The sequence below is a fragment of the Zeus faber genome (assembly GCF_960531495.2).
Source record: "Zeus faber genome assembly, chromosome: 10".
NCBI classification, from domain to species: domain Eukaryota; kingdom Metazoa; phylum Chordata; class Actinopteri; order Zeiformes; family Zeidae; genus Zeus; species Zeus faber.
The window spans coordinates 29,364,476-29,376,151 of record NC_137199.1 but is presented as its reverse complement, the minus strand read 5'-3'; the positions used below and the strand labels follow the sequence as shown (position 1 = coordinate 29,376,151).

General features: G+C 44.7%; 1 protein-coding gene across 1 annotated transcript in view; it reads left to right on the top strand.

Annotated features, from left to right (window-relative positions):
- rxfp1 (relaxin family peptide receptor 1) overlaps positions 1-11,676 on the top strand; it is a gene marked incomplete at both ends in the record, with an annotated part of 92,932 nt that overhangs the window by 42,058 nt on the left and 39,198 nt on the right. Inside the window, one exon of the mRNA XM_080008261.1 lies at positions 10,178-10,261. Coding sequence (XP_079864387.1) covers positions 10,178-10,261 — 84 coding nt within the window. The remainder of the gene's footprint in view (positions 1-10,177; positions 10,262-11,676) is intronic.

Genomic DNA, 11,676 nt, shown 5'->3' with positions numbered 1-11,676 from the left:
TCTGCCTGTCTGTCCATCTGTCCGTCTATCCTTTCAGCTGTATGTGTGTCTGTCCGTCTGTCTCTCTATCTTTCCATCTGTCTCTGTCTCTCTCTCTCGTCATTTTTCCAGTCTGTTTTTAACGTGTAGGGCTCTGTTATTGATCAAAGTGTGTTTGTTGTATTGTCTGCAACTGTGAACCAGAGAAAATGTTAAAATAAAGATGTTTTAAAATCTCTCTCTGTCTCTCTGTCTCTCTATCTTTCTCTCTCTCTCTGTCTCTCTCTCTCTGTCTCTCTCTCACTGTCTCTGTCTCTGTCTCTGTCTCTCTGTCTCTCTGTCTCTTTGTCTCTCTCTCTCTCTCTCTCTCTCTCTGTCTCTGTCTCTCTCTCGCTGTCTCTCTGTCTCTCTGTCTTTCTCTCTCTCTCTGTCTCTCTCTCACTGTCTCTCTCTCTCTCTCTCTCTCTCTCTCTCTGTCTCTCTGAAGTGGAAAGCTTTCCACTTTTGATAACTACAGTGAGACGTTTTCTGAATCAGGCGTCTTTGCTTCAGGTTCCCTCCGAGCTCCATGGAAAATAATGGGAGATTGCAGGCTGTTGTTTCTGTCTGTTTTCTTTCTACAAAACGCTGTAACTTTTGTTGACCCTCGTTTCACCTGGAAATCCAGGAAAGAAAACATAGATTGTGTACACCAGTCATCATCCACTTTGTCTGCTGTTCCAGTAAAAACAAATAATCAGTGCACTGGAAGCAACATTTCCAAGCGGAAGAGAGAGGTTGACTGTGATGAATTGTGTAATTGAATAATTGTTTAATTGCACTGAACTAGAAAACCGTAGTTGGGACTAAATGCGAAAATGTATCTTGACCCGATATAGTCTCGTTCAGTTCCTCAAGTAACTCAGAGGGGTTGTCACCTAAACCCTCCAACTCGCACGGGTGAGGACCCTCCAATGTCCACAAACTGGATATTGGTGGGTCAACATGGAGGCCGGCGTCAGGCATCCGAAGGCACCTCGCCTCTCAAGCCGCCTTTACACCGAATCCGACAACAGATCCGACTGTCGGGAACACCACCTCCCGGTGGCCATGGTGGTGCAAGTGTCCAGATCTTACATCGCAAAAATACGTCTTAGAAATCGGATGCGGTGACACTCGTTATTGTTTAAAACGCGTAACTTATTGGCTTGGTTTTAAGCGCAGTGTCGGATTCCAAATTTCGGTGGCGAGAGTTGAAGGACGTGGGCACATCCAGGACACAGGAGTCTCTGCTCCGCAAGAAGCGGCTGAAGCCGGCTTGAGTCTGAATGGGCTTCCGCATCTGGAAGCACATTCTGCGGCGTGAGGAGCTTCTTCTCGGAAAGGGAAGCTGGTTCATTTACATGTGCACCGACGCTGGACGAGCGCAGAGCGGGGAACACAGAGCTCATCTGATTTCCGGCGGCCCACGGCGAAGCCACTTGTTCATGTCGATATTACCTAGTTTATTGAGAGATTATATGGAGCGACACGACAACTAATTACGCTGAAGCCACACATCGGATGTCTTGCGAGGGCGACAATCCTTCTCCTCAAGGAGGATTCTTCAATGTCACTCTGTACGCCCACCTTTTGTTTGGAGGCGAGGAGCCCCTGACACACAGGGGATTACGACAGATGAGTGTGGGAAAGTGGGATGTGTCGAGGTGTTTCTGATGAACAGCCCACAAGATGATGAAGCCTTGATTTTGTATAGAACAGCTCAACGCCGCATAATCAACAGAAAACTAAACGCATATAATCAACAGAAAACAAAACGCATTGCACGACGTGGATCGAGTTCAACACATGATTGAATTATGACTGCATTGTCCATAGAAGTAGGACTCGCTCTTGGGTTTGATTGGGTTGAATAAATGCGTACAATAATACATGTGCACATGTATTACACCAATAGAGGCCTGTTCTTTTTTATTTTTTTTAATTCCTGAGTCCCTACCTCTTCACCTTAACAAAGGCCCTTTGAGGCTCCCTGAGGCATTTTCATTTACGCACAAAGTCCTTTCTGAGCAGACAGAAACAGCACCAGGACAGTGGACAAACTATAAAATATATCGGTAGAGGTTATCAGTATATACATTTTATCAGTATAAATTCCGTGCTCCAGCTCAGGTTGGTCGTGACTTCATTGACCATATTATGGGCATAGACGGGGGATTTCTTGGGCTCGGGGGCGTCCCTGTTTGCACCATCTGTTTTGCATATTTTTAGTTGCAACAGCTCATCATTCACTCGTCATCTATTCCTCCAGTTTTGGTTCCATCGTCGGTAAAGGCAGCAACCCCTGCTCTCTGCTTACTGTGGACCCCTTCCGACGGACTCGGGAATCTGTATTTAAACATATGCGTAGGGAGCGCTGTCGTGTGCCGCCATGCTACTGTGACGTCGTGTCTGTTATCCTGGTGACGTCGGGCCGATCTGCCCTGAAACTCCAACTTCATTGGCCGTTCCTTTGCACTTTTCGAAGTCAGTTGGAGGTCTGGTCTATCCCAGTTTGGACTTCAGTCCCGTCGTGGCTCCCTCCCTGGGAGATGGTGTCACATGATTTCACTCTGGGAGAAAGATGCAGTTATTTGCCCGTCTATGCCTACAAAGCAAGCTCTCCTCCAAGTAACCTTACTAACAGCTTTCTCTCCCTCCACATTAACTCTATATGGTGGAAGCGGGAGAATGGCTTTACGCACAACTCAGCAGGTGACTGGCATGTTGCCAAAGCTCCGTGGCAGAATCACCTGATCCAGATTGAAGATAAAATATGCATAGACCAGCACTCTGCCAAGCCTGTAATAAGATGGAATCACTGTCTGCCCATATTATTGTATATCCACTAATTAAGCCATTTGCTCCTGGTTTTATCCACCTCTCTATTTGAAAGACCAGATTTAGAGGTTTTTCACACGCCATGGTCCATTTTATTGCTTAGAGGTTGCACACTCTAAAGTAGGGGTGTGCGATGTGACAATATTAGATCGGGAACGATTAAAATGTCTCCACAATCTGCCTTTACAGAGAGACAGTTAGTATCGTGCTACTGTGCACGTTCTGTCACTTGTATGCGTCCAAAGTTGTTTTCTCGGCCAAATCTTAAATCAGGAGGTGGCGGCGATCCGGCAGCGCGGAGCGCATAAGCGGGCGGGGCCGGTTGTTTCTTTCAAAAAGTAAACAGAAATAAAAAAATAAAATCTACAATAAAAAAATAATATATATTTTTTTTTTTGTTTGGAGAAATGGGGAACACGGAAATATGCGCCGGCGGCGATCCAAGACTTTTGTGAAAGAAAAATTGTGAAATGCTTTTTTTGCCATATCGCCCACTCCTATTCCCAGTCCCAATGCATTGTGATGAGGAGGCTTATAGGGAACCAATCTTAACACCGATGGTGTCATTATTCTGTAGCTATGACACTGCGCCATCAACATGAACCTGAACTTAAACTTCATAATGATAAGTAAAAGCAAAAAGGTTCTCTATTGCTACTGTAAATTTCTAAGTGCTCCGCTGGAATATGTTGCTCCACGCTGGATGAAGAATGGCCCTGGAAATGTGAAAAAATAAAAATGTTGTTATCTTTCTTTAAAGCTCCGCTAAGATCCTCCGCATCAGCATCTGCTTTGATACTGTGATGGGTTTAAAACACAGAAAGCACACAAACAAACCACAAGACTTAAAGCCCTGGGCCAGCAGGCAGCACCACGTCCCAGAGAAATGAAAAGATTAAAGCTCTGACCGAGGATCCCCGTGTTTCACGGATGACGGACGCTGTCGAGGCCGATGCACAAAGTGGCTGGACCTCTGCGTAAGGTTCGGCGCAAATCCCTGTTATCTACCTCCGGGGTCAGGTTTGGAGAAAGCCAAGGAATGCCTTCACCGCACAATCGGATCTGTTGCCAACTGTTTAACATGGTCGCGCATCCGTAACGCTCTAAGCAGCTGCAGTGACCAGTGACCCTCACCTGATGTGAGGGTCACTGGAGCTTGGCGAGAGGTGCTGGGGCACGGTGTGCAACGCAGGCTTCCGCCGCCCTCATCCCTCGACGAATTTCCGGCTTTTCTTGCTTGAAGAGTCGTCCGACATCCCGCTACACACAGTTCAGGACAGAATGACCGTGTCCCAATAAGGATATTAGCTGCTACTACTTATGAGGCCCTTAATATTGCCTTGCGAGGTGTTATGTGTTATATCATGTTGTTTTGCCCATAGGAAGTCTTCCCTGCCTGCTGCAATAGGTCACACAACGGGGTGTTAAAAAAAAAACCTTGGCTTTTTGCACCACTGTAAACATATATTTCAATGGTTTATTGTCCACCCAGAGTTTTTATATATATATATATATATATTTATATATATATATATATATATATATATATATAAATATACTGTATATATTTCTATGGCTGATGTTTATTATTACTATTATCACAGATTGTTCGTTCTGATGTGTGCTGCTGTAAGCCCTTCCTTTCCCACTGGAGACGAATAAAGTTCCCAGTTCCCTCTGTCCAAGCTGTGGCCGTTTCCTCCACATGGACAATTAAGACTTGCTACTATCTGTCTGTCTGTCTATCTGTCTGTCTGCCTCTTTGTCCAACTGTAAATAACTGTTGTGTGCGGCAGAGCTGTAAATGCTGAGCATATTCTTTTGTTTGGTGCTAATGGAAAGTGTCAACCCATGTAACCCACGTCTTTGTTAACACCAGTGGTGGAATAGGAAAAGTTAGAAATGTTGAGAATACTGCCTGTGGACAAGGACACTCTGCAATGTTGTTTCCTATCACACTGCGGAACGGAAAATATCCTTAGCTTTCGCTCGTGTTCCACATTGTCATCCATCTGTGGTATTTTTCAACCCCTGAATGTTAGGGTTGGAACTACTATGTTGTCCTCACACAGCCATCCTCCAGGGCCAAGATAATACCACCTACCTCTCCTCTACCTACACCTCTCCTCTACCTACCTCTACCTCTCCTTTAGTCTACCTCTCCTCTCCTCTACTCTACCTACCTACCTCTCCTCTCCTCTACCTCTCCTCTACCTACACCTCTCCTCTACCTACCTACCTCTACCTCTCCTTTAGTCTACCTCTCCTCTCCTTTACTCTACCTACCTACCTCTCCTCTCCTCTACCTCTCCTCTACCTACACCTCTCCTCTACCTACCTACCTCTACCTCTCCTTTAGTCTACCTCTCCTCTCCTCTACTCTACCTACCTACCGCTCCTCTCCTCTACCTCTCCTCTCCTCTACCTCTCCTCTCCTCTACCTCTCCTCTACCTACACCTCTCCTCTACCTACCTACCTCTACCTCTCCTTTAGTCTACCTCTCCTCTCCTCTACTCTACCTACCTACCTCTCCTCTCCTCTACCTCTCCTCTCCTCTACCTCTCCTCTACCTACACCTCTCCTCTCCTCTACCTACCTCTACCTCTGCTCCCCTCTACCTACCCTGATGTTTAATACCCTGACTCTACCTGCCTATACTCTACGCCTCTACGTCTACTCGACCGTCCTCTACATCCCTCTACTCTATCTCGACTCTTCCTCCAGCGGTCTTGAGTGGGTCCCTGGGCGCCGCTACATGGTAGCCCACTGCTCCAATATGGGTTAAATGCGGAGGACTTTTAATTTTTTTATAAACCCTTATCAGTCCCACACCGGGGAAATTCCCAATTTCTCTGCATTTACCCATCCTAGCATCTGACGCATCTAGGAGCAGTGATCTGCCATGTGGCAGCGCCCGGGGAGCAGTTAGGGGGTTAAGTGTCTTGCTCAGCACACTACCAGGAGGAGCCTGGGGTCGAACCAGCAACCTTCTGCTCACTAGACGACCCGCTCTAGCTCCTTCTCATCTGTAATTGATGGTCCGCATTTTTCATTTTACAATTACAGTGGTACCTTGAGTTACGAGCGCACTAACATACGAGTTTTCCGAGTTACGAGCCGTTGTCCCCTTGATTTTTTTGTATTGATTTGCGAGCAAAACTTTGAGTTAGGAGGAGCCAGCTTCAGGTGCCGCCGCTGGTGGGCGTGGCCAGCGAATGCGGCCAGAGTCCCGCATCTCACTCCTTCACTTCACGTGGTGACCTGAGCGGGGAAGCATCACTTTTGTGTTTTGTGCTATTTTGCCAAATATTTGAAATGCCAGTTATTTTGCCAAAAAAAAATCGTACCATGGGTCCGAAAAAAAAGTGCTGAGAAGAAGAAGCGGATGATGTCATTGACTTAAAGCGCAAAATAATAGAAAAACACGAGCGAGGTGTGCGTGTGATGGAATTGGCGAGGCAGTACGAGCGTAGTACTTCTACCATATGTACCATATTGAAGCAGAAGGAGGTGATAAAGGGTACTACGCCAGCCCAGGGCGTTAAAATAATGTCTACGCTGCGGACCGCTGTCCATGAAAAGATGGAGAATCTGCTGTGGGTGTGGTTGACGGAGAAGCAGCTCGCAGGAGATAGCGTGACGGAGGGTATCATCTGCGAGAAGGCAGAAGAGAAGAGAGATCTGCTCATTCTCTTTTATTGCGTTTTATTATGTTTTTATACAATATTTGTTATTTATAAATACATTTTTCTTATTTAAAAATACGTAACAAAAATAAATTGGGGTGTTTTTTGGGGGGCTGGAACGGATTAATGGCATTTCAATTAATTTCAATGGGGTAAATTGATTTGCTATACGAGCAGATTGAATTACGAGCTCCGTCACGGAACGAATTCAACTCGTAAGTCAAAGTACCACTGTACACTAGGAGCAATCAGTTGTCTGATTGGCTTTGTTATCATCAGGACTCCTTGGTTACTTTTTTAATTACATTTCTGAGGCCACCCAATCATTCAAGTGCCTTGATTCATGACGATTAAAGGCATATACTTGATAGATATATTTGAATTATCCGTTGATTCCTATTCCACATTATTCAAAATACCACATGATTGCAACTTCAAATATGATACAAACAACCGCAGTTTACGGCGGTGATCATTAATTCTTCATGCTGAGAAAACATATTGAATGCTGCGAAGACTGATTGCCAAACAAACCGCCTTCCATTGTTCATGAGTAATGACCTTTCCTTTTTTTGTGCTGATCAGCTGTTGGTGGCGATTAACAGTGATGATTATAAGTCCGGCAGACCTCAGCGCTACCCGAGGCCAGCGCGGCATTGACCGCCGCTCCGTTGGTTTGCTCTTTACGCTCGGCTGAATCTCTTCTTCTCTCCATCAACGATGTGCGATTGCCTGAAAAGGGTTTTCTACGTGTGAATCAGGGGGGAAATCATAGCGATTCTCTCTTCATATAAAACTTCCTCGTATAACTTGGAAAATGTTCCACTTCATCTGAGATGTGCAGTTAGTACTTCTTTGTCTCGGCCCTTTTATGTCGGATTGTTTGGGTTTGAGCCCTTGCCAGCTGCCGCACAGCGGCTTACGTCCATGTCTCCGCCGAATTGTACTCCACGCGAGCGTTTGTGTGAAGTCGCCGCTTTGAGTTGAACTTGTCAGGCTTGGTCCTCCTTCAGATGACACAACAATGGAAGCGGGCTCCTAGAGGGGGTGGATCTGTGCCATGATGATGCCTCGTCGAAATGAGTTTCCCGATGTTTTTTTCCTTTGGGGGGGGGGGGGGGGGGTTAAGAGAGTGATGCTGAGTGTCCCTGTTACACACGTTCACTAAGGAAATTGAGAAAAATAAAATACATCTGAAAAAAACCCACAATGTTTTTATTTCCTTTATTTAGAAGGAAATACTACTCCCTCTTCAATGTCCAATGGAGAGGGAGACATGGACGCAAATTGGCCTATTTTTATTATTCTTATTTTTTGTTAAAACATTTTTTTGATTAGGGCTATTTTAGAGATAATTTTATCGACTAAACCCATTTGTCCTTCATTATTTTTCATGTACTTTTCACATGTTGAACCAGACATTAATGATAGTGAAAGCTTTTAGGACCTTAGGATCGTTTAGGCTTAGCAACCATAATGTGACACTGACGCTGCTGATTGGCTCGAATTGCACAGGAGAGGAAAGGGGCGGCGCCTCATACAGAGGATTTCGAGCGGCCTGCTCCAAAACGTAATGTTAAGTGAAGGCGATTGTGGCGGTTGTGGCACACAGGAGGGCATATATTGAATTAAGCAGCTTGGGCACGGCCCTCCGAAGTACGCACCAAAATCTGCATTGCGATAGATTCCGACCATATAAGAACCGGTGCCATAGTGCTACCGGGTTTCGGTACTCAACCCTATCCAGTGCATGATCATTTTTTGATTCAGAGTGTGCAGAGAGAGTAAGGGCTATTCACAGATGGGTCTGTTGTCAATATGTTTGAGAGAGAGCGAGAGAGAGCGAGAGAGAGAGAGGTGAGAGCTCTACAATGAAATACGATTTTTCCCATTTCAAATCGTAAAAAAAATCATTATGTTGCGGTCAGTGTTGAGCAATATAATACTACATATTGATTGAAAATATTATTTTCATGGTTTAAAAAACAAATTTCAAAATACATTAAAAAATAAATAAAAAATGCAGATACTTAGGCCTGGCGGGGGGGTCAACTTAAGCCCGGCGGGCTGCCTGGCTTGAGATGCACTTGGGGAAACCCTGCCTTCTTCACAGGCTCATTTCAAATGATGAATTATTGAGTCATAACCACTATGTTGCTCTGGGAAAATTATTATCCCTGCACCGCTCCTCCAAAAAACGTCCCTCCTTAATTGCCTATCAGTCTGTGTGTACGTTTGATTCACGTCTTATCTTTAAGCACAGTCACATAATATGTCCGTGATCAATCTTCCCCCAAAGCCAAAGTGTCTGGCAGAACTTCAAGAAGCGGCCGTTTTCATGGTTCGCGACGGCTCCTCCTCTCTCTGTGGTGTGCATGTCTTTGGGCTGGAAAATAGGCAAAGTTTATCTGTTTGATTGAGTGCTGTCTGTGAATAATTGTCCAATCCCAAATTATTAAAGGTGTTTTAGTCATGTGCAAGATGTGAAAAAAACAAGGTCGGCACGGCAGAACTGAGAAGGAGCGAATCCTTCTCTTCAACAGCTTCAAAGGGCACAAAAATACAGCGCAACAGACTTTTCAAATAAAATATCTACATCTAATAACTTCATTTCAATGTTTTTCTTAATTTCTACGAGTTACACTTAAGAGCGAAAAACATACAGCTAAATTCCAAAGTTCTAAAGTGAGGCTGGAATAGAAGCAATCTTCACACTTCAACTGCTTTGATCATAAAGGTACATCGTAATTGCGGCAGTTCCACCTGGCACATGGCACCCGGGTGGCATTTTCAGGGCCCTCTGACACAGACGATGGGGTGGAAAAGCATCAGTTTTATCGTCGAGAGAATTAATTGTTGACAAAGAAAAGATCTCCAGTTCTCGGGGGCCAGGATATCACCTTTTTAAAAGGTAAAACGCTATTCAGGGAGTAGGCCAAATAATTGTTAACAAAGAGAGAGACAAGGTTTCTGATTCTTTTCTTGCACTGCTTTGTAACTTTTATGCTTTCTATGTATTCTATATTTTTACTTTATGCATTCTGTGTCCTTTCATAATGTGTTTCGTTTGCACTTTGTCTTCATGCTTTTGATGTTTTATGTAAAGCACATTGAATTGCCTTGTTGTTGAAATGTGCTGTGCAAATAAACGTTCCTTGCCTTGCTTTAGGGGGCATAGGCAGATAAAAGTTGAATACCTGTATTTGCCTTGAAACCCAACTTCCCTCCAACAGTGGACAATAACCACCTGATATCTGCAGGAGGAGCTGGTACAAACAAGCAAGAGATGTTCCTTTGACAGGAAACACTATTATTGGAGAGCCAAGTACATTGGTGCTGGTGTGGTTCGTAGAAAGCGGCCAATTATTCCCGATACCGATCTTTTCAGACGTGTGGAAGATGTGAGGGCTTGTGAAAACCTCAGTGACCACATGACAAACTTTCATGGTTCAAATGTGACGCTGTCTTCTTCGCACGCCCAGAAAATCACTCCCAGCCTTTTACATTAACTTTAACTTTAACATTAAAGCTAATGGGTTAAAGATCCTAGAAACGTTTCTAGTTCCTAGAAAGGTTTTCAAGTGTCTTGGGACAAAGTGGTCGGCGGTTTCGCTTCTAATTACTTGTGTCTTTATCTATCTATCGCATGCAGGAGACAACAATGGCTGGCCGCATCTCTTTGATAAGTACTTTGGAATGCCCAACTCTGACACCGGAACCAAGTCCAACACCTGCTGTAAGTACACCACCGTTCCTTCAGTACACACTCATTACACACCTAGAGCCAAACTTTTTATGTCAACGTCCCCGTTGGAAGACTGAGCTCTGGCCGAGAAAAAAAACAAAGCCTTGTATAAACTTTATCTGCCTGTGGGAGTCTCTGCCCAAAAGTAGGGGTTTAAGGAGGGAGACGGAGTCTTTCTGGCACTGGGTTGCCGACATGGTGAGAGTTGTTATTATAATTGGGATTGTGTGCCGATCCCTCTCTGAAAGACATACAAACATTAAGAAAGCTCCTTGCCCGGGATCAGACCAATCAGCGCCGTGTGGGCGCTGACTCGGCTGATTCAAGGCGGCCGGGGGCCGCGGGGAAGGAAGCCATGCCGCTGTCTGCAGCCGCGGCTTATACACTGCGGCCTTTAACATTTGATGGAAACTGACAAAAAGTAGCAAAGTATAAATAAATACAAATACAAAATGTCACCAAATGTATTTATTTGAATATGTCAAACTATTTCAAACTAAATAAAAACAACGCCCTGACGTCCTCCAGCCACTGTGATGTACTTGGTACGTCCCACGTTTTCCTACACTTACCACATTGTCACTCTCAAACTATGTCCGACCGCAGAACACTTAAATATTGGACTACAGACTACTCATTTCAATTATGTATTCAGCCTAACGTGGGAAATCCTCCCAAGTGAAGTGAAAAAACATCAGGGAGTCGATCCCAGGATCAAAGCGGACTCAGGACCAGAGTACCCTGCATGCTAACGTCCAGCCCCAGGAGAACACAAAGGACGACGTCGGGGTTTAGATCAGATACCGAGGAGACGTCAGGAGAGAGAGGATGTTCCTCGGACTGAAAAAAGGAAAAGCTCCGGGTTTTGGGGAAATTTGCTTTTTGTCCATCTCACTCAGATTCAAACAAGACAGTCAGCACCAATTTTGTTCCCCGTGTGTACAGTGATGAGATAACGACGGGTTGCTGAAATGATGGAAATACTGTGCATCTTCCAGCATCTCACGCTATCTGTGTTAGTTCGATACAGGGCTGCAGAGGTGATCAACTAGCCTGGCTTTCCAAAAAGGCTCAGGAGCACAACGATCCTTAATGCCCACAAGTTATGAATGAACTTGCACTGACACCCTGAACGATCCATTACCGATACTTACCCACAGTACTGTACCTCGACCTACCCATCAATAACTGCAATGATTTACATTTCAGTCTATTAACTCTATATTTGCTTCTGAAACAATAAGCTTGTGTATACTGTATATTCTGTATGTATAGAAGGTAGTATACAGTATGTAATGACATTCGTCCTGCTTAAAGTACCTGTAAAGCGAAAATAAAATTGTGTTCTGAGTTTGTCACACCACAGAACAATGTGTTATTAACCACCCAGCCAAATTTGAATGATT